The sequence below is a fragment of the Mustela lutreola genome, chromosome 10 (assembly GCF_030435805.1).
Source record: "Mustela lutreola isolate mMusLut2 chromosome 10, mMusLut2.pri, whole genome shotgun sequence".
Classification (NCBI taxonomy): domain Eukaryota; kingdom Metazoa; phylum Chordata; class Mammalia; order Carnivora; family Mustelidae; genus Mustela; species Mustela lutreola.
The window spans coordinates 33,501,739-33,525,505 of NC_081299.1; the positions used below are offsets into that span (position 1 = coordinate 33,501,739).

General features: G+C 48.0%; 1 protein-coding gene across 1 annotated transcript; it reads left to right on the forward strand.

The window, feature by feature from the left end:
* Positions 1–6,344: 6,344 nt before the first annotated feature.
* MPL (MPL proto-oncogene, thrombopoietin receptor) lies at positions 6,345–23,427 on the forward strand. The gene is made up of 12 exons (XM_059137402.1): positions 6,345–6,455; positions 6,607–6,739; positions 7,042–7,220; positions 7,772–8,070; positions 8,433–8,595; positions 8,855–8,981; positions 14,708–14,886; positions 15,049–15,191; positions 17,120–17,279; positions 17,447–17,543; positions 19,867–19,954; positions 20,161–23,427. Exons 1-12 carry the CDS (start codon positions 6,377–6,379, stop codon positions 20,548–20,550), a joined length of 2,037 nt encoding a protein of 678 aa, XP_058993385.1. The 5' UTR covers positions 6,345–6,376; the 3' UTR covers positions 20,551–23,427.
* The last annotated feature ends 340 nt before the right edge of the window (positions 23,428–23,767 follow it).

Below are 23,767 nucleotides of genomic sequence, written 5' to 3' on the forward strand. Positions count from 1 at the left end.
GAACTCAGTTATGTGTTCTCAGTAGTTCCTTGGGGCTGGGAGGAAGGTGGTGGGGAGGGGCGGGTAGGAGGGCAAGAGCTGAAAGTTTCAGATTTCTTTCTGAGGCGATAAAAAAAGATCTAGAATTGACTGTGGCTGCCCATATCTGTGAATACTAAATTCACAATTTCAGTGGGTGGCTTGTGAGGCACGTGAATTATATCTCCTTATAAGTGTTAGAGAAAGAAGGCATGAACACAGGGAGATCAGCCCCACGTCTGGGCTAAGGGCAGGCTCCGAGGGTCCCCTCCCCCAGCAGAAGATGCCCACATTTCCACTCTGGGCTCATAGCAGCCAGAGCCTTGCTACAAACAAGGCAGCAGACGGTAGGTAGAGAGCACCTAGAGTTTCAGCCTCAGTGCTCCCACGCCTGTCCAGCTTCATTCCTCCCCACTTTTGTGTTCTACTGCCCAGGGGACAGCCTGGGTTGGGCAGGGGTAGAGCAAGAGACCAACCCCGCCCACTTGTTTCCAGAGAAAAGGTGGAAAAGGGAAAGAGGAAAGGCCAAAGCACACCTCTCCAAGGCCCATTAGGCAGACGGTTGGGGAAGGCGACCCCGAGCACGTTATCCAAGGGGCCTCCCTGCAGCCTGCCCTGGCCACAAAAACGGAACTCCCGCCAGTCAGCCCTGAGTCATTCCCTCTCGGGCCCCCCAAGGAAGGGGTGATTTCCTGCCTGGCCCTCTGGCTGGCTCAGGCTCCTCCCATGGACTCTGCATCCTCTTATCTCAGCCCAGGCTCTCTCCCAGGGCGGCAGACCAGCCAGCGTCTGACGGTCCTGGCCTGGTCCCCTGTTTCCTCAGCAGGAAACATGGATGCAGGGGTCAAAGAGAGCCCAGCAGCTGAGTAAGAGCAGCTCAGGAGCCCGACTGGCTCTCAGAGGACGGAGGACAGAGGGCTGACCGGATCAGGTCCCTGCAGCTCTCCTGCTGGGGGTCACTACTGGATGCATCTTAGTGGTCCTTTTCCCATTTACTTGAAGCAGGCCTCTCTTGATGCTTGTCTTGAGCTCAGCCTCCTACTGTGGGAGAGACACAGCAGGCCCTGTGCCGGGCGCATACCGTTGGAACAGTAAGAGGTGTCTATGTAGTGATTAAAAGAGCCGGCTTTGGTATGAAATGGACCTGAATTCGAATCTCAGCTGTGCCCCTTAACAGTGACCTTGGACGACTCATTTAATCCATTGCAACCTGCATTTTCACTTTCCTAAAGGGAGGACAGGGCAACTGAAGAGAGTCATTGTGGGAAGAAATGAGACCGCGTGTTAGCCTCATGGCGGCACATAGCCAGTGTCCATTGGTGGCAGCTGCTACGATGCTCGGACAGGGGCCAGGAAGGAAGAGGCAGGCCCGCTCCCACCTGACTTTTGACCCAGGAGGACTGACTTAGGATGACAGTTCCCCTCTGGCAAGGTTCTCGGCTTATCTAGCTCAGGCTGAGGCTAGCCTCACTGTTTCCATAGAAAAACACCCCAACAGAGACACAAAATTCTGGGGGTTGGGGGTTCTGAGAGGAAGGAAAGATTATGTGTATGCAACCCAAAAGTCCTCAGGGCAGCCCTTCGGGACCAACTTTTCCAATTTTATCCCATCAGAACTACTCAGTCCCTATTCCACATCCTCAGAAAGTCCACAGCCTCCTCTGTTCCTCCTGGGCTCTCCTTCCCATAATTCACACCCTCGGGATCACCTCTCAACCTGAATTCTGGGGCTGCCATCCTCTCTCCACTCCACAGGTATCATTACTCTTCTGCCTTTGTTCCGTAAACACCACCAATGAAGGTTATGTCGAGGACACCCCTTGGGTGGGGGACGGTTCTGGGGCAACTGAGCTTTCACAGAGTAGTCAGTGAACATCAAACCAGGCATGAGGCATCCCTGTGCTGAAACTTCCCTCCACTAGTCCTACTGGAATTTCTCACTCGTGAGGCTTTCTCTTCTCCTCAGGTTGCCGTCTTTCCCTTACCAGCCCTCCTCCTTTTCCTCTGGAGTTACCGCAGTATACTCCCAAATTCCCACCAATTTCATACTCAGCAAATTTAGCCCTCTCCCTCCTGACCAAGGCCGTGCCCAAAGACTCACCCTGTTTCTCATAATCATAAAAGAGCTACAAGTCCTCTGGAAGGAATGTAAAATAACCTCTGTCTTTTAAAATTAGGCTTTCTGCTCTAACGTATAGTTAGAGTGACGTATAGTTGGGGGATAAGAAAAGCTAGAGTCAGGGCTTGAACCACAAAGAAAATTCCAGAAGACTCAGAGATTGGAGAGTCCTGTGCCTGGGGAAGCAAAGGGACCAAAGCCCTGTGGCAGAAAGGGGATTGGGTTTGGGGATAGTGAAAGGAGCATCTTGGGGAAGAGACTCCAGGAAGGGGAAGCGGAAAGGTAGAAGGGCCTTGTGTTCCAGCGTCCAGAGATGAGTCTTGGTCCAAAGAATCCTATGGAGCCATGAAAGGATGTTCAACAGGGAAAGAATAAAAGCAAATTTGAGCTTCAGAAAAAGCACCAAGTGAGATTGAGCTCTTTGTCAACTATCAGCATAGCAAACTTAAAACAACATTGACAAAGGTGTGGGGCAAAGACAGCACTCTGACACCCTGCCAGAACCATCCAACAAGTGGAGCGACCCTTCTGGAGAGGAGTTTGGCAACGCTGGGGAAGTAAGTGTTGGGGAGATGGAGAACCCGGGAGCGTAGAGTTACCTATCCCCGAGTGTCTGACTGGTGCTGGAAATCTGGGGACATGGGGAGACAGGCATGGGCTCAGGAGAGTGATTTCTCTTCCCAACCCATTGTTCGGCAACTGTCATCTTAGCGTGAAATAGGCTGTGGTGGTGTATTTGCACCAAAAACCTGCAAATGCTACAAAACAGGGCTTCCTTCTGCCCCCAGAGAGTAGTTTAACAGTAGACTTAGTGCCTGAGCCAAACCTCATCCAGCAACCCCTTACATTCTCTGAGCAACGACTGCACACAGATCAAATACAGGTTTCTCTAAGCTGGGGTTTTGGCCTTATAGCCCAACAGAAAAGCCTAGGCCTGCTGATCTGAGCTGACCTTGAGGAGTCTATTGGACTCCCTGATCAAATAATGGGCATACCTAAGTGGTCTCTTTTCCCCTAGATCTCTTCTAACACCCCCCCCTTGATATTCTAAAGAAGCAAAGGACTGGGGAAGGCACCTCTTCCCCACTGTGTGGAAACAGAGAAAAATGGGAAAGTGACAGGGACAGGTAGCTGCACATCCTTTCACTCAGAGCCCCCATCTCAACTCTGGACAGACAAAGCCCCTTGACTTGTGGGTTCTGCATCCTTTGCACTATAACACTGTCTCCCTGTAGAAGTCACAGACTTGATAAGGCTTGGGTGCAGGAGTGGAGGGAGAATGATTTGAGGATAACTTTCAGCTTCCAGGCCTAGATGCCCAGGAACCTAGGGTGAGATGCAGAAAACACAGGAAGAGAAAAATCGGGAAGGGTGTATGGGAGTCAGTGATAGTTGCATTTGGGACTTGGTGCATTTAGGTGAAGTGTCTACGGAACAACAAATAGAAATCCAATAAGTAGCTCAGAATCTGAAGTTCAAGAGAGTGGCACAGTCTTGGGAGTTATTGGTCTATAGATGGAACTGAAGCCACAAGATCTCTCGGGGGTGCGGGGTGATAAGGGGCAGAGCAAGGACACCTGGGGAACAACAACATTTGAGAGAAAGAGTAAAGAAAGAAAGAAACTGGGAGGGAATGTTCCAGGGGGTAGGAGGAAACCAGGAGAATGTGATACTTTGTAGAAGCCAAGGAAGGAGGAGAATATCAAATGTTACAGAAAGGTTGAGCATGATAAGGATTGAGATGAAAGACACAATGAGGTTATTGTGGCTGGTTGAGAGTGAAGACAGCGGTAGGAGATGAGATTTAAGTAAGCAGGGGCCACATCATGCAGAACCTTGTATCCCCAGGCAGGACCTTGTATGCCTTGAGAAGGTATTTGGATGTTATTCTAAATGCAGTAGGAAACAATTAGCGGGTTTTGAGCAGGGGAGGAAGAAGTTGGATTTGCATTTTATACAGCTCCCTCTGTCCTGCAGAAGACTGGAGGGCGGGCTGCTGGGGGGAAGAGGGGAAGAGGGAGAGCGGCTAGGAAGCTGCGGCAGTAGTCCAGACTTGGACTAGGATGGCGGGAGGTGGTAAAAATTGCTCACATTCAGGGTACATTTTGAAAGAATATCAAATAGGATTTCCTAGTAAGTTGAATGTAGGGTAAGAGAAAGATAGGAATCAAGGAGGACTGAGGTTTCGGGTTTGATCACTTGAGTAAACGGTAGTGCCATTTACAGAGGAAGGTAAGACTAGAGGAAAAAGAAAATCACAGGTTTCGGGGTGGGAACCAGAACCAAGAGTTTGACTCTGGGGCACCTGGGTGGCTCAGTTAAGCCTCTGCCTTTGGCTCAGATCATGATCTCAGGGTCCCGCATTGGGCTCTCTGCTCAGCGGGGGAGCCTGCTTCCCCCTCTCTGCCTGCCTCTCTGCCTACTTGTGATCTCTCTGTCAATAAACAAATAAAATCTTTAAAAAAAAGAAGGAGAGAGTTTGACTTTGGCCATCTTAAGTATAAGTTGCCCATTAGACGTGCACGTGGAGATGCCAAGCTGGTGGATAGTGATACCAGTGTGGACCCCAGGACAAGCCACAGCTAGAGATACTAATTTTGAAGTCATCCGCATAGACAGAGCATCAAAGCATTGGGAGTGTGTGAACATTAATGTGTTTCCCCTCTCACTTGACCTGGAGGTTGGGTGGCCCTTGATAGGGGGCTGGGGGAGGGCTCCAAAGTCATCCCCATTGGACAGAGGAAGCTGGTCCCTATAACCCAAGAACTGGACAGGAATCAGGACGAGCCTGGCCTCAGGCTCTTCTTGCAGAAGAAATAGAGCCAGAGAAACTAAGACGTCCCAAGGTTGAAGCATTTCCATTTACTCCCTGCCCACCCAGCTCCCCCAAATCCCTCTGTAAGTAACATTAATTCAGGAGGAGGAGAAAAGGTTGACATGGAGGCCACTTAGCCTGTAGAGCCAGCGAGCGATGGTCGCCCCAGCTGAGGCCGGAGGGTCTCGTTAGAGGAGTTCATACACGTCCTTCTATCCCTGCAAGAGTCAGGGCTTGTGAGAGATGGCATAAAAGCCACCCACAGGTATAGCACTCCCAGGAGGCAGCCCGGGCTTCAGACAAGGCATCATGCCTCTCTTTTGCTACTGATGTGAAGAAGATGAGCATAGCTAAGCCACAAGACCAGTGCTTCTCCAACTTAAATGGGTGTTCAGATCACCTGGAGATTTGGTCAAGGGCAGATTTTGTTTTAGTAGGTCTGGGGTGGGGCCTAAGATTTTGCATTTTTTAAAAGATCTTATTTATTTACGTATTTGACAGAGAGGAAGAGCTCAAGTAGGCAGAGGGAGAGGGAGAGGGTGAAGCAGGCTCCCCGCTGAGCAGGGAGAACCCAATGCGGGGTTCGATCCCAGGACCCTGCAACCATGATCTGAGCCAAAGGCAGATGCCTGACTGAGCCATCCAGGTACCCCAGATTCTGCATTTCTAACAAGCACCCAGGCATGTTGCTGCTGTTAGTCTACAGGCTATACTTTGAGTAGCAAAGGACAAGAGGCAGCCCTGGAGGCTCCCCACAAGGGAGGGTGCACGTCCAGTTCCAGAGAGAATGTGTTTGTGCCCAAAGTTACAGAAGCCATTCGAGTGGACACAACCACCATTTTGTTATGTCTGTGAGGCAGTCCTTTCCCGATGGACTACACCTTCCAGCAGCATGGCGTAGCTGCTTGACGCTCAGGCTCTGAAGCTTGACCTCCTGAGCTTGACCTCTCAGTACGTCTGTGATCTTGGGCAAATCTTTTAATGGCTCCGCCTCTCAGTCTCCCCACCTCTCTAGTGGAAATAATACTAATGGGAGGATGAGCTGAGTGAATAGATATGAAGTCCTTAGTAAGTGCTCAGTAAATGTTATTCTTGTTAATAATACACCCTTCTATATTAGTTGACGTAGTCACATACAGAGGCTCAGTCTCCTGGTTCACGGTCAAAAAGATGACCCCCATCTCCCTCCCACCAAAAGGCATATATCTTCTCTTTCAAATCCCTCCTCCCCTCCTGCCCACTCCCACTCCCCCTCCCCTGGCCTCTGGCCCCAGTGTGGTCTGAATGGGCCCCAAAGGGGCAGGGACAGGGACAGGACGTGGGGCTGTATCTGACAGGAACCTGAGGGGCTGGTCTGGGAGGGGATTGGGGCCCGGCTTCCTGAGGGGAGGATGGGCTAAGCCAGGCACACAGTGCCGGAGAAGATGCCCTCTTGGGCCCTCTTGGCGGTCACCTCCTGCCTCCTCCTGGCCCCCCAAAATCTGGCACAAGTCACCAACAAAGGTGAGGTGTGTGGAGGGTGGAGATCACCTATTCCCAGGAAGAGGGAGTCCTGGGGTGGGGTGCAATGTAGGAGGCTCCCCCCAGCCCCTTTACTCTTGCCCATAAACATGCGCAGGAGCACCCTAAGCTCAACTCACTAGCTGTTCCTCAGATGCCTCCTTTCTGGCCTCGGATTCAGAGCCCCTGAACTGTTTCTCTCGAACATTTGAGGACCTCACTTGCTTCTGGGATGAGGAAGAGGCAGCACCCAATGGAACATACCAGCTGCTGTATGCCTACCCAGGGTATGTGCTGGGCTGTGTCATGCTCCCCTGTGTCTGTCCTGTCCTTACCTCTGCTGAGCCCAGCTCTTGTAGCTTCCCTGCCTTTGGCCCTATCAGAGACTATTCCAAGTACGTGCCCTCAGTAACCATTTAATGAACAGACGCGCTTTGGATGGCCCCAGTGCTGGTCCCTGCATAATCCCTAAGCCCACCTATGCCAGGCACTGAGTTAAAAAATGGCAGTAATGGAAATCGAAGTTGGGTTTGGGCCCATGATGTCATGGTGGCCATGTAGGTGGAGCAGACTTCTCCTATGCCCACAGGGAGAAGCCCCGTGCCTGCCCCCTGAGTTTCAAGAGCATGCCCCCCTTTGGAACCCGATACGTGTGTCAGTTTCCAGCCCAGGATGAAGTTCGCCTCTTCTTTCCGCTGCACCTCTGGGTGAAGAACGTGTTTCTGAACCAGACTCTGACCCAGCGTGTGCTCTTTGTGGATAGTGTGGGTAAGGGCCATCCTCCTGTCACCCTGGCCCCTCTATCTGCTGTCCTCAGTCCAGCTCCTAGGATCAGGCTGATCTGTGCTCTTTTAGGGCAATGTGGATGCCCTTCATTACCAGACCACCAGAGGCACCTCGAGACCCCCTTATCATTCTTCACATCCAGAGCTAGATTTCATTTCACACCAGAGACAAACCTATGCTCCTGTCCCATCATTAACCTATTCGTTGAGTAATTCAACAGTTATAGAATACCTACTATGTGTCTACTATGTGTCAGGAACTGTGCGGGGTGACAAGGATACAGAGATGGAGAGACCCCTGTTCTTGAAAGCACTGAGTCTAACAAAGCTGCAGTGAGGTCACTGTTCTCATGAGGAAAGGAAAACAGGATAAGGAACCTCCTTGCCCTGGCCTACAAGAGAACAGTGGCCTGTGATCTTCTAGAATCCAGGGGCTGCCCCCAAACCAGCTGCAGCTCCCCTCTCTACAGTCCATGGGTTGAACCATAGGCTATGGCACTCAGAGAATTCTGGTGTACCCTGTCTTGCCCCCAGGTTTGCCAGCTCCCCCAGATATCATTAAGGCTTCAGGCGGGATCCAGCCAGGGGAACTTCAGATCAGCTGGGAGACCCCAGCTCCCGAAATCAGTGATTTCCTGAGGCATGAACTTCGCTATGGCCCCAAGGATCCCAGGAATTCCATTGGTCCCACAGTCATGCAGCTGCTGCCCACAGAAACTTGCTGTCCAGTTCTGCAGAGACTGAACCTGGTCCCAGCTCTGCACCAGCCTCCATGTGCTCAGCCCATGATGCCCCAACAGGATGGACCAGAGCAGACGTCCCCAACTAGAGAAGTATCCTGGCCTTCTGCCCCACCTCCTATCTCCTACCCTAAAATTTGCCCAGGGGATTCCATACTTTGGGAATTCCAGACTGGGTTGGTCCTTGGAAAGTTAGTTTGGGCTTGGGAGTGATTTCTATTTAGGTATCTCCCACTTTGGGTCATTCACACCCACAAAACTGAGTGTTTCAGGCCTAAAAAGTTCTGGACACCACCTGAAACCCACTGGCCTGGCCCCTACTCTGTGTGCATTATCTATCCAGTGAGGAACTGGCCATCTTTCCACAGGTATGCTGTGGGGCTTCAAATATAAGAGATGGAGGCTGTCTTGGTTGAGGCAGACCTAGATTCTGAGGCTGGGATTCTTCTCCCAAGGCTTCATCTCTAACAGTGAAGAGTGGAAGCTGCCTCATCTCAGGGCTTGAGCCTGGTAAATCCTACTGGCTCCAGTTGCGCAGCCAACCCGATGGGGTCTCCCTCCTTGGTTCCTGGGGTTCCTGGTCCCTCCCTGCAACCGTGGACCTGCCTGGTGATGCAGGTATGTCAACAAAAGAATGGAAAGATGGGGAGGAGATAGAAAAGAACTCTAGAGAGGTCTGGACTCGATATGGAAGCTCTGAGAACCATGGTCCTTCCTAATAACCCCAAACTTGCCACTGGACAGACACAGTGAACTATATTCAGGGAGAGAACAAAGGATGGGGGTAAATATTCCAAGTTAAGTATGTAAAGATAGTCTGGCTACCCTACAGAGTGGGAATTGTTGGCCCTGATGGGACTTTCTTCTGTTAATTCAGTGGAAATTGGACTGCAGTGCTTTACCTTGAACCTGAAGAATGTTACCTGTCAGTGGCAGCAACAGGACCATGCTAGCTCCCAAGGCTTCTTCTTCCACAGCAGGGCACGGTGCTGCCCCAGAGACAGGTGAGAGCTGAACTTATGATTGAGCTTGATGTCATGGGAGAGAGGCATGATCATGCAGAAAGGGACTGATTGTTCTTGATCCTCTTTACTCCACTCCCTTGTCCTCAAACCAACTGCCCTCCATGCTCATGCTCTCCAATAGGTATTTTACCTTCTCAACTTCTTTCCATCCCCATTGGGATGACTTGGTTTAGTCCAGATTTAATCATACCACCTAGACCTAGACTATATCACCTAGACCACTGCAACAATCTACATTCTCATTCACCCGCAATTCTTCTGACAAACACCTTTGTTAAAAACTCAAACATTGAATGGTCTTCCCCTACTCAAATACATACTGCACCTCTCCACTATCAAATCCAATCCAAACTTTGCCTTCAAGAATTACCACCAAGCACCTCACTAATTTATCACTCTCCACATATCCAATCTAAAACCAAGTCTTAGGGTTTTGTTTTTTGTTTTTTTTTTAATCAAATTTTTACTTAAGTTCTAGACAGTTAACATATAGTATAATATTGGTTTCAGGAGTAGAATTTAGTGATTCATCACTTATGTATAACATCCAGTGCTCATCATAACAAGTGCCCTCCTTAATCCCCATCACCCATCTAGCCCATCCTCTGCCCAGCTCTATCAACCCTCAGTTTGTTCTCTATCATTAAGAGTCTCTTATGGTTTGCTTCCCTCTCTTTTTTTCCTTCCCATATGTTCATCTGTTTTGTTTCTTAAATTCCACATATGAGTGAAATTATATGGTATTTGTCTTTGACTTATTTTGCTTAGCATAATACACTGTAGCGCCATCCACATCATTGCAAATGGCAAGATTTCATTATTTTGATGGCTGAGTAATATTCCTTTATATATATATATATATATATATATATATATATATATATATATATGGAACATATATACACATACACCATGTCTTCTGTATCCATTCATCGGTCAATGGTCATTTGGGCTCTTCCCTTAGTTTGGCTATTGTTGATAGTGCTGCTTCTGTAAATATTGGGGTGCATATTCTCCTTCAAATCTGTATTTTTGCATCCTTTGGGTAAATAATGCAACTGCTGGGTTGTAGGATACTTCTATTTCTAACTTTTTCAGGAAACTCCATACTCTTTTTCAGAGTGGCTGCACCAGTTTCCATTCCCACCAAAGTCTAAGAGAATTTCCCTTTCTCCTCATCCTCACCGACACCTGTTATTTTTTGTGTTATTAATTCTGACAGGTATAAGGTGGTATCTCATTGTGGTTTTGACTTGCATTTCCCTGATGATAAGTGATGTTGAACATCTTTTAATGTGCCTGTTGGTCATCTGTATGTCTTCTTTGGAGAAGTGTCTGTTCATGTCCTCTGCTCATTTCTTGACTGGCTTATTTGTTTTTTGGGTATAAATTTTGGATACTAGCCTTTTATCTGATAAGGCATAGGCAAATATCTTCTCCCATTCTGAAGGCTGCCTTTTAGTTTTGTTGACTGTTTCCTTTGCTGTGCAGTTTTTATCTTGATGAAGTCCCAATAGTTCATTTTTGCTTTTGTTTCACTTGCTTCTGGCGATGAGTCTAGTAAGAAGTTGCTGCAGCCGAGGTCAAAGAGGTTGGTGCCTGTGTTCTCTTCTAGGATTTTGATGGTTTCCTGCCTCACTTTTAGGTCTCTCAAGCATATATTTTTTTAAGATTTTATTTATTTGACAGAGAGAAAGATCACAAGTAGGCAGAGAGGCAGGCAGAGAAAGAGGGGGGGAGCAGGCTCCCTGCTGAGCAGAGAGCCCGATGTGAGGCTCGATCCCAGGACCCTGAGATCATGACCTGAGCCGAAGGCAGTGGCTTAACCCACTGAGCCACCCAGGCGCCCATCTCTGAAGCATTTTGAATTTATTTCTGTGTATGGTATAAGAAAGTTACGGAGTCTTATGGATTTTACTTATTAAATATCTCTAGAATCTGTTCACTTCTGTTCATCACCGCCATTCCCCTAGTACGAGCCATCATGGTATCTCACTTGGGCTACTGAGGACACTTATTATAAGATCACCTCTTAAATTCTCCAAATCATTCTCCACATAGGAGCCAGAGTAGTGATCTTTAAAAGTGCAAAAATGAACATAACACTCTCTGCTCAAAAATCTGCAATAGCAGGGCGCCTGGGTGGCTCAGTGGGTTAAGGCTCTGCCTTTGGCTCAGATCATGATCCCTGGGATCGAGCCCCACATTGGGCTAGCTGCTCAGCAGGGAGCTTGCTTCCTCTCTCTCTCTCTGCCTGCCTCTCTGCATACTTGTGATCTCTGCCTGTTAAATAAATAAATAAAATCTTTTTTAAAAATCTGCAATAGTTTCTTACAGCTCTTAGGATTAAAAGAAGAAGAAGAACGCTATTGTGTCATTACAGAGTACTAACAGACTCAGCCCCTGAATACCTTCAGCTTCATCTTACACTATGCTGCCTTTTCCTCTCTATGACTCTTAGGTCCCCTTCTATTTGCCATATTATCTCCTGCTTCTGGGTCTTTGTGCATGCTGTCCACCCAGCCCTCCTTCTGATCTCAACTCAAATGTCCCCTTCTCAGGGTACCCTCCCTGATCTTCCTTATCAGGTCCAATAGCACTATTACACATACTTATTGTACCATTTACCTCTCCTTCATAAGTACTTATCATAGTTACAATTTTACATTTATATTTTATGTGGTTATTTCATTGATAACCATTCTGTCTCAGAACTCCAGTTGAGAGGGGCTGATATTGAACATACATGATCCCTAAGAGCGAAATCAATATCTGCTTTTACACATTAATGTATTCTTACCTACCACAGTGCCTGGAACTTAGCAGTTAGTCAGTTAAAAAAAAAAAAATTGCTAAATTAATGAATAATGAAAAAAACACCATTAACAGTTTTAATGTGCTCTTCCTGTTTTTCTATGTACTTACTCATGTCTACACACAACATTTCATTTTCAGTATGAATTGGAACACATTATATATATAATTGCCAACTTACTTTTTTTTTTTACTTAAAAATGTGTCTTGGAGCCCATTACAAAAAGGCATAACTGATTCCTTTTAAAAAATGCATAGGGGGGCACCTGGGTGGCTCAGTGGGTTGAGCCTCTGCCTTCGGCTCAGGTCATGATCTCAGGGTCCTGGGATCGAGTCCCGCATCGGGCTCTCTGTTCAGCGGGGAGCCTGCTTCCTCCTCTCTCTCTGCCTGCCTCTCTGCCTACTTGTGATCTCTGTCTGTCAAATAAATAAATAAGACTTTAAAAAAAAAAATGCATAGGTTTCCATAGCCTAGAAGTGCCACAAATGGATTAAAGGGGAACAAAACTGACATCATCATTTCTTCTACCAAAACCCGCTCCTCCTCCTATTGCCCTCCATCCTACCATCAGCTCAATTTTCCAAGCCTGACATAGTGATTTCCATGGGCTTCTGCCTTTTCCATACACTCTAGGTCTAATCAGAAACAGTCTTATCATCTCTACCTCTTCAGTATCCCTTGAATCCCTTTTCTCCACCTCCATTGTCACCACCCTGTTCCTGGGCCTTCATCCATAAAAGTGTCCTATTGGATCTCCCTGTGTCTTGTCTGTCCTCACAAATTCTTTCCCACAAATTGTAGTTACAGTGATCTTCCCAAAGTACAATGCTAATTATGACAAGTTTCTGTTTAAAATCCCTAAATGTGGGACGCCTGGGTGGCTCAGTTGGTTAAGCAGCTGCCTTCGGCTCAGGTCATGATCCCGGCGTCCTGGGATCAAGTCCCACATCGGGCTCCGTGCTCGGCAGGGAGCCTGCTTCTCCCTCTGCCTCTGCCTGCCATTCTGTCTGCCTGTGCTCGCTCTCTCCCCCGTCTCTCTCTGATAAATAAATAAAATCTTTAAAATAAAAAAAAAATTAAAAATAAAATAAAATCCCTAAATGTTTCCGTGATTACTACAAGATTAAGTTCAAGCTCCTCAGGAAGGCCATAAGATCAGACATGATCTTAGTCTGCCCTCTCCCATTTACCACTCAGCACGAGGCCCTCTAAGCTAAGGGCATTCTGTTCCACTTAGAACTCCCCCCAAAGCACCCTATCTCTTATCTATGCACAAGCATGTGCCTGGGTTGCCTGTCTGTCCCCTTTGCCTATCCTATTTATAGTCCAAGACCCGGTCTAAGCACTGCCTTGTCCAGGAAGTATTCTCTGACCCTCCCCATCTGGGTTAAATTATTCTCCTTGATACCCACCCCTCCCCAAAGGAGCCGGAACACACCACAGAAAAATACCATCTGTCTGTTTTTCTGCCTCTCCCACTGGAATGAGAGCTCCTTGATTATTCTATGTATTCATGCTGCCTAGCAGTGTCTGCCACATAGTATCAATTATTTGTTGAATAAAGAAGTAAATACATAAATACATTAATAAATAATTTTTGTAAGAGCTAGCCATTTAGGAATTATAATCAGGAAGGAGACATGATTCATCTATTCAGTCAACAATCATTGAGGGTGACTATGTGCCAGGGATTGGGGCTGGAGTGGCAGATAAAAAAGTTTCCACATTGTTGGGGCCTTCCATTTTAGTTGGGGGGTGGGGGGACGAGGGGTGATAAAGAAGTAAGGTGACCGCGGAACAGGTTATATGATAGAGATTAAGTGGAAGGATGGGGGGGTGGGTGCTAATCTAGACTCTGTGGTCAGAGAATGCCAGGAGCCCTAAATGGCAAAAAAAAAAAAAAAAAAAAAAAGAATGAGTCACATGGAGATCTAGAGTCAGAGCAATCAAGGGCAAGGTGTAGTGCAAAGGCAGTGCGTGGGGCATATTTACAGCATAGCAAGAAGGCCCATGTAGGTGAGAAGTGGCAAGCTGGAGTAAGAATTGTAGGAGAGAGAATGGCCAGATAGGGAAGAAGTAAACCATATCGAGCCCTGCATGGAGCTTACATTTCACTCAAGGGGGCCTTCAGGGAGCCACTGAAGGATCTCCAGCAGAAGAGTGATGTGATGTTACTTTTCTTTCAAAAAAGGTGTGTTTCTCTGTGAAATGATGAAGAAGGAAAGGTGGCAGAGTCACCAGTTAGAAGCTGGCCTTACTCTAGGCTGGAGACAGAGGTGGCTCATGGAATGTGGCCGTGGGAAAGAGTCAAACAAATGGACAGATTTGTGATCTCTTCTGGACATTATCAGATTAAAATTTTGGAAGTGAATTCTGGTGACCATGTGGAAAACAAACTCCACAAGGGAGTGGTGAAAATGAAGGCAGAAAAGCCAGATGGGAGGCTGTTGTAATCATTTAATAGTAGAATAACCCAGAGAGGTGACTAACAGGCCTGCTGTATGAGATTAAAAATGTGAGGACCTTTGCACCAGAAAGATGAAGGCTCTTTGAAACAATCCTGTGAAGTAAGGATTTTTAACCCATTTTTACAGATGAAGAAGTGGGAGCAGAGATCAATTGTGTACCAGAGTTGTAGACCAAGCCAAGACCTGAGCTCTAGAGCCCAGGCTGTGTCCATGAATCATCTAGCTCTTTCCTCAAGAGGAAGAGGCTGGACACCAAAGTCAGCTTCAGAAAACAAAACATCACGGCAGGAAGACAGAGAGAAAGCCTTGGAAGCCCATCCATGGGAGGAGTTAGATAATAATCCTTACAGGTCATATCCCTTGTGGGATGGGAATTATCAGGATTAGGCTCAATTGAGTGACTCTATGGGCATGATTCTTAGGGACCCCATCTGGGAGAAGTGTGAAGAGGAGAAAAATCCAGGATTACAGCCCTCCCAGTTCTCCCGCTGCCACTTCAAGTCACGAAACGACAGCATTATTCACATCCTTGTGGAGGTGACCACAGCCCAGGGTGCTGTTCACAGCTACCTGGGCTCCCCTTTCTGGATCCACCAGGCTGGTAAGAACTTCCTTCCCTTCTCCTCCCATGTACTTCCTGCCCCTACTCCCACGGACCCCACGCCCAGGATCACCGGCTCTGGCACTTTTGACCCATTGCCCTAGTGGCATGATGTCATACGCACAGAAGAGCTTAGGCCAGTCCCTGCTGGCATCCCTGTAGTGCTCATCCCCACTCCAAACTTGCACTGGAGGGAGGTCTCCAGTGGGCAGCTGGAAGTGGAATGGCAACACCCATCATCCTGGGGAGCCCAAGAGACCTGCTATCAGCTCCGCTACACAGGAGAAGGCCATCAAGACTGGAAGGTACGATCAAGGAAAAAATGCCCACAGGCCTCACTACACAGAGTACCCCTGAGATTCATCCGGTCTGTTATCAAGAGTGAAGGTATCCATGTGTCTTTGTCTGGGTTTCTATATCTGTGTGGATCTGACTCAACTGGCATCTTAATCTTTCTTTGGCATTTGACACTGCTGACTATTCCCATTTAAAATTGTCTCTTTCTTTTGCCTTTGGGTTATCAATCTCCCAATTCTTATACTACTTGTCTGGCTGAACCGTCTCCCTTTTTCCTGGCTTCTCTTTTTCCACCCTTCCTTAATCTGTTGTTCTTCCTATAGTCCCATGCTAGACTCCCTTCTCTTCTCGATAAATATACATGCTCATCCTAGGTAAGTACTCAGAGTTTTGATGACTATGCATTTACCAGCCCAAACTTACCATTCGAACACCCAAATGGAAAGAAACTTCTATGCCCTAGGTAAATTACCTAAACTTTGGAAGTCTCCATTTTGTCAAATGGAGACACAACTATCTAGCTTCCAGAATTGTGACAAAAATTAAGTATGTAAATATCTAGCATGCTGCTGGCAGATAGAAGGTACTCAATATACACTCGTTAAATATTACTTTCTCTACTTTATTCTCATTAACCACGTGTATATACAACTTCTTACCAGACAGTGTGCATAAAAGCCCTCGGGGGCATTTCAGACCCAGTATATCCAAAATTAAACTAAACTCATCTTCCTCCCCAAGTTTATTTTACCTTTTCACTGGGGTATGTTCCATTCAAGAAAATACATAGATCTTAAATATACAATTGATCAATTTGTACATGTACATTTAACCACTACCCAGATCAAGATATAGGTTATTTCTACACCTCAGAAGTTCCTCATGCCCCTTACAGCCACACATACCCCAAGGTAAGCACTGTTCTGACGTCACCATTGATTAAGTTCTGACTGTTGTTGAACCTAATAAAGTGAAACCATACAGTATTTCATCCTCAAACTTCTCTGTTCTCTGGCAGTGGCTCTACCACTTACCAGTTATCCAAACCTGGAATCACCCTTAACTCTTCTTCCTTTTCCCCTGTCCCTTCCCTCCATTCACCAACACTGAAGTTCGGTTTACTGTACTAGCAGTCCTCAAATCCCTACTACCATTGCCTTAGCTCATCTTTGACCATCCGTGCTTTTAGCACACTGAACTACTCTCTAACCCCCAATCAAGCAGCCCAGACAGCATGCCATGCTTCCTCCTGCTCCTATCCTGCCTTACTTAAATCTTCATTATAGCACTAATGACTTGTAATTATTTACTGGTTTGCATGCGGTCCTCCTTGGACTTGCGAGGAACCATGTTTTCATCTATCCTTTTCCCCAGTGCTTGGCATGATCACCAGCGCATCGTAAATGTTTGCTACCTGATGGCTAGTCTCCCTGCTTGTTCACACAATGCTTGTTCCCTCTGCTTGGAATCTGTCCTTGCCCCTCAGCACCTAGCACCCACAGCTGGATGCATGTTACTTGTGAACAGTCCGCTTGGCCCTGAGTATCTGAATGTGCCCGGGGTTTTCGTGGCCTGACCTGGATCGTGGGGAGCACTTCTGGCGGGATGTCCGCGTGCCCCGGTCAGTGTGCGAATGCATTTGTGTCCGGATGAGTGGTCAGTTCTCTGTGCAGATGAGGTCCGCGTGCTAGCGTGTATGTGCGCGTGTGTGTCGGGGCGCGTTTCTCTAAGGTCAGCACGTCTCTCTGTCGGGCTCTATCTTGCCAGTTTTCTCTGGGATGCATGTATTTATTGTGTCGGGGCGGCTCTCTGGGAGGGACCCCCGGAGATTCAGAGCAGTAGGCCTTTGGCCAAAAGGATGCCAGGTTGTAGAGGCCCTGACGCTGGCGCCGCGCCGCCCGGAGCCGGCCCACCGGCTCGCTCCCCCTCTGCGCAGGTGCTGGAGCCGCCTCTCGGGGCCCAGCGGGAGACCTTGGAGCTCCGCCCGCGCTCTCGCTACCGCCTACAGCTGCGCGCCAGGCTCCACGGCCCCACCTACCAAGGGCCCTGGAGCGCCTGGTCAGAGCCGGTGCGAGCAGAGACCACCTCCGACTCCGGTGAGCGCCCGGCAGGGAGCAAGGCGCTCTGCGGCTGCGCGAGTGGAGGGGCGCCGGCGCCGCGAAGGGGGGGCGGGGAGGGGGGGATGAGAGGGGCGGAGTCTGGCGGGCCCGGGGGCGGGGCTCCGGCCGGGGGCCGCAGAAGTCTGACTAGTATTGTCCCTTAGCTTGGATCTCCTTGGTGACCGCTCTGCTCGTGGTGCTGGGCCTCAGCGCCCTCCTGGGCCTGCTGGTGCTGAGGTGGCAGTTTCCTGCGCATTACAGGTACCGCCCCGGTCACTCAGGAGACGGGTGGGGCCGGAGGCCTCTAAACAAGCTTCCCAGGGTTACCCTACGACACTCGCTCTCCCGAGGACCAAGGACCGCATGTCCACACCTGTGGCTTCAGCCACTTCCTGCACGTCTCCCCTGGGAGTCGCACCGCTTCCTTACACGCTAACATGCCCGCTCTACCAGACCCCTCAAACAACCCCACCTCCTGGCTCCTCATCTCAGTAACAGGGCTGCTGTCCACCCATCATCCAAACCGGGACTCTAGACACCTCCCTTCCCTTTTCCGCAGGCCCGCCTCGTCTGCTCATTCCACCTCCTAAATGTCTAAATGTCGCTCGAACAATGGTCCCCTTTTTTAGCCCTACAAACACTACCCGGCTCGCTGAAACAGAGCCGCTTCAATCTGGCCTCACACAGCCACCCAAATCATCTTCCTAAAAAGCACACATGAACTTCTCACTCCCCTCCTTAAGTCTCATTACCAGCTCCGAGGATAGAGTCCAGACTCTGGAATGACAGACAAGGCTCTGTAAAATCTGGCCCCTGCCAGCCTTTCCACTCCCTCCCACCCCGTGCATCAGCCTCGCCAAACTGTTGGTGATTCCTCCATAAGCCCCCTGGCTTTACTTCTCAGTGCCTTGCATACATACGGTGTTCCCTTTGCTGGGGATATGTTCCCTCCATGACTTCTATCCCTTTATCTTTAAATAACCTTCTCCACCAACTCCTAGAAACCTTTCCTGAACTCTCCCCTATTGGCTACTCTCTTTGTGCCCCAGTACAGACTTCTATCACAGTACCAGTAGCATTTCATAGTATTTATTTATTTAAAAAAAAGAAAAGATTTCATTTATTTATTTGACAGAGAAAGAGAGATTACAAGCAGGCAGAGAGGCAGGCAGAGGGGAGGGGGAAGCAGGCTCCCTGCTGAGCAGAGAGCTGGATGTGTGTGTGGCGGGGTGGATCGATATTAGGACCCTGAGATCATGACCTGAGCTGAAGACAGAGGCTTAACCCACTGAGCCACCCAGGCGCCCCGGGATTTATTTCTTTATATGTCTTCCCTCTACCTTACGTGATCATCTTTAAATCCTCAGCACTCAGCACGGTGCTTGCCAAATAGCACACCCTTAAAAAAATGTTATTAATGACTTGTTTATGTGGCTTCAAGACTAAGGCTGAAGAGAAATGTCTTTGGAAGTTATAAACATGAGGATAGAAAAGTAAAACAAAACAAACACACACAAGGATACAATCCACACCACCTCAGTCCTTCAGTTGGTAACATCTCTTGGTTCTTAAAGACTCATCTCAGAAGGCAACTCCTCCAGGCAGCCTCCCTTGGTGACCCTAGACTAGGTTAGGTGTCCCTTCTTTATGCTCCCATCTCTCCTTGAACATGTCCTTCTTTGATTCACTCCTCTGCATAAGCAGACCACACTATAGCCTCTGTGCAAGTAGTCAGAGCCAGCAAAAAAGTTGGGGTAGAAGAGGAAGATGATGAACCAGGTGAACTCAGTTCCTGGTCCCCAATTTGCCAGATAAATCACTCCTCCCCTGGAGAGATATGAGTGAGGGTCACAGAATAACCCTGAAATGTTGTTCTTGAAGTCTTTCCATGTGGAAATATGAGCCTAAAGAATTGCAGGGTCCCACAACTTAGCTTAATCTATACTCTTCCCAGAGAGACCACCTTTCCCAGTAACTTAGTAATAAGCCCCTCTGGTTCTCTTCATTTACCCACTCAACTAATTTCTTGAGGACCTACTATGAGCCAGACAGTATTCTATCTCCCAGAGATAGAGGACTGAGCAAACAAAGTTTTTGTTCTCATGGAGTTGATATTCTAGTGGATTGATAGAGACAAACACAAACCTGTGGGATAATATAATGTGTATACAGTAAGTCAAACGCTATAAAGAAAAATAGAGCAGAGCAGGAAACGGACTGGGAAAGGAGGTGATAATATTTTAGACATGGCGGTCGGGGAAGGCTTCTCTCTTAGGATGACATTTGAGCAGAGACCTAAATGAAATGAGGGAACGAATCAAGAGGTGCAGAAAATAGCAAGCATAAAGACCCTGAAGCAGGGGTATTTGAGGACACTCAAACCGCTTTTTGAACCCCTCACCCCTGACTCCCCTTTCCCTCCTTTTCACCTATGCCCCCCCACCTTATCTTATTGCCTTGACTACAGTCTTGCTTCTCTAAGCCTTATTCTCTAACCTCAGGCTCAACCCCTCATCACCTCAGTGGTTTCCTCCTCTCTCCCAATTCACTCCTGTGACCCAGTCTCCTCTTCCTTCTCCCCAAGGAGCCTGAAGCATGCCCTGTGGCCCTCCCTTCCAGACCTGCACCGGGTCCTAGGCCAGTACCTTAGGGATACTGCAGCGCTGAGTCCGGTGAGTGAATTCCCTTCTCCAGTCTCCAGCATCAGCCCTGCCTGGAGTTGGATCCTTACCCCATTGCACACTTTTCCAAGACCCTTGCCCACCAGCCTACCATCCTGGGGCCCTATGCCCAGCTAACCCTCCTTCCTGTATAGTCCAGGTCCCCCTCCCCACTGCACCTGCTCTAATCCAGAATCCTTTCCCCCCATTTCTCCCAGCCCAAGGCTGCAGTCTCGGATGCTTTTGAGGAGGTGGAACCCAGCCCCCTTGAAATTCTACCCAAGTCCTCAGAGAAGATCTCCATGGCCCTGTGTTCCTCCCAGACCCAGATGGACTACCGAGGATTGCCCCCTTCTTGCCTGGGGACCATGCCCCTGTGTGTGTGCCCACCCATGGCTGAATCGGGGTCCTACTGCACCACCCACATCGCCAACCATTCCTACTTACCTCTGAGCTGCTGGCAGGGCCCTCTCTCCCCGTACTCTGGACAGATCCAAACTGGCCAGACCTCTTTTCCCAACCTCCCTACCCACCCCATCCCCTCAACACAAACATCTCGGACCTCACGTCCATCCCCCTCTGTCTGTCCTCATAGTTGGACTCCCTGACACTGACAATATTTGGTACTGCTGCAGACATAAAGCCAAGACTCTCCCTCCTCACGCCAGGTTCACTTGACTAAGCTCCTCTAACTCACCTGCTTTTTCTCTCCTCCCTAATGCTCCACTCCTTGAAAAGACATCTCCACATCCCCACTTCCCATTTGATTTTCAGACAGCTTCAGTTCATTCCCCTGCTTTGCTAAGGAAACAACTCGGGCAGGGTTCACATCAAATATTGTGATTGCAAGGTCCGGTAGGATCTTGTCAATCCTCAATTTATTTGATCTCTCTGTGGCATCTGTCATCGTGACTACTCATTCCTCCTTTAAATTCTCTCCTACCTTGGCTTCTATAGTATCACCCTCTCTCCTGGCTCTGAGTATATGAGTAGTTAAAAGCATAAACTCTGGAGTCAGAGCTGGGTTCAATTCCTCTCTTACCCACTTGCTAGCTGTGTGACCTTGGGCATATAACTTAAAGTCTTTGTACCCTGATTTTCTCATCTATAAAACAGGGATAATGCCAGAAGCTCACAGAGTTGTGAAGAGGATAAGTGAGCTAGTCTAAGTGCCTTGGACATAGTATGTTTATATTTGAACTTCTGTAATTATTCCTTCCTGTTCTCTTATCCTGGCATCTCTCCCACCCCTTAATTACTGTAGTTACTCAAGAGTCCACTGCCTTTCCTGTAAGCTGACCACCTCAAAGTTCTTATCTCCAGCCCTGATTTCTGTCATCCCTGTGCTTCTTTATGCAAATAACTGTTTACTTGTCTGTCTCCTACTACTAGGCTGTGAGCTCCTTGAGGGCCAGGGCTGTGATTTCGTTGTCTTTCCCCACCACCAAGATCAGTGCTTGGTGCATGATAGTAGGCTTTCAATAAATGTTTTCTAAATGAAGGAAATCTTTCTGGATAGTGCTATCTTCACCCTATGGCAAGCGCCCTCATCCTCTAGGCCATTCATTTGCAGCAGTAAATGTGCTTAGGCTGGGGGAAACTGGATGGCTATGTCAGTTAAGTGTCTGCCTTCCACTCAGGTCCTGATCTCAGGGTTCTGGAATCAAGCCCCTCACTGAGCCCCATTTTGGGCTCCCTGCTTGGTGGGGGGTCTATTTCTCTTTCTCCCTTTGCCTCCCCTCCTTGTGCATGCATACACACAAACACTCTCTCACTCTCTCTCTCTCTCTCTCTCTCTCTCTGATAAATAAATAAAATCTTTAAAAAAGAATGTGCTTAGGCCATTCTGGTTATGGATTCCCCTTACTCATTCAAATTCGCAAAAATATGGTATTTTTTGTTTGCTCCAGACATACCCACTGTATTAATCAGGGTCTTGGCAGAAATAGATGACACATTCAAACTGGGCATCTTGATGAGAGTTTAATAAAGGGCATATTTGTAAAGATAAGGCAGGTTTTAGGAAAACCCTGAAGAAAGAGTGCAGTACCTCAGGACTAACCAGAACTGGGAGTTGGTACCACCCCTAGGTATCCAGGGGTAAGGGGCAATTGTGGTTACTAGATCTAGAGAGTCACTCTAAGAGAAGGTTGCCTGACTGGAGTGGTGACCTTTGATAGAGAGCCAAACTGTGAGGACATGGTAGCGAGGGATTCAGGGGAATACATAGCTTAGACCCCCTCTCCCTCCACCCTCTGTTCTCCTCTGTATTAGTTTGCCAGCACTGCCCTAACAAAGGACCACAAAGCTGGTGGCTTAAACAACAGAAATGTATTATCTCACAGTTCTAGAGGCTAGAAGTTCAAAGTGTCATTAGGTTTGGTTCCTTCTGAGAGCTGTGAGGAAGAGTCTGTTCATGCCTCTCCACTAGCTTCTAGTGGTTCCCTGGCAATCTTGGTATTCCTTGGCTTGAGGATGTATCACCCTCATCTCTGTCTTTATCGTCACATGGCATTTTCCTTGTATGTCTGTGTTCAACCTTCCCCATTTTATAAAGACACCAGTTTCACTAGATTGAATGACCTAAATGACCTCACCCAAATGATCTCATCTTCACTAATTACATCTGCCATGATCTTATTTTCCAAATAAGTTTCCACTGTGAAGTACTGGAGCTTAGGAATTCAACATATGAATTTGAGGGGGGGGGAATTTAATCCATAGTATCCTTCCATTGGTGGAATCCAAACAGAAACCAACCCAAGGGAATCCATTGATATAAGCCCTATACCTCAGCCTCACAAGGCACAGGCCATGGTAGAGATGGATGGAAGAGTAGGCCTGAGTGGGACAGATGGAGGATATCCAATATACTCATTGTTCCACATTTCCTTCCCCTAGCCATGGTCAAGGCTCCGACTGCAGTGCTAGGGACTCAAGACGAGGATTGAGATCCAAACCACTGAACTTCTCATCTTGTCACTCACTCAGCCATCATGTCCTGACCACTTTTACTTCCTAGGGTCCATCTCCTCTGTCTCCACTGAACTATTGCTACAGCCTTCTAACTAATATCTTTGCCTCCAGGATTTCTCTTTAAACTCAACCTGTATGGTGCTTCTAGATTGATCTTCCTATTCATCCCACTCCATACCCCTAAATCTCCAGCTTCACTCTGCAGCAGCTGACCTCTTCTTCATCTAGTCTTTCCCTATGTTAGGATTAAAAGTATCAAAATAATACCAAGCACATAGTCAATACTCAATGTTTATTGAGCTATTTTTATTATCATCCCAACTGTGCTGGTCTACCATCTAGATGCCACCTATATTTTATTCCTTCCAGGCCCTTTGCTTTCCTAGACTCAAGTCCTTTAGGTGGGAGTCTTCCACCTAACCAGTTCCTTGGCTTCTAATTACACATCTCTAAAGCCTTGTTCTCCTTCCCTCAGTGTATAAGGAAGTGATCTTTCTTTCCTAGACCGGAAAGCTAGCCTTGACCATGGCTAGGGGAAGGAAATGTGGAACAATGAGTATATTGGATATCCTCCATCTGTCCCACTCAGGCCTACTCTTCCCATTTCTTCCTGGGTGAGGTAACCCAGGCACCTTGTTCTATCAGCTGGCCTTTGCTCACTTTCATTCATTTCCCTTGGCTCTTTTGCCTTCACCTTCAAACATGCATCAGCCTCTTGGTACTGGTTCCCTTAGGTTCCCATGCACTGCCCCTTTCTCAGTGCCAAATTTCTCACGCAAATATCCCATGCTTGCTGCCTCTACGCTCTCCCTATCCCCAGCCTTTTTTCTGCAGCCCCTTCCCCCAAGC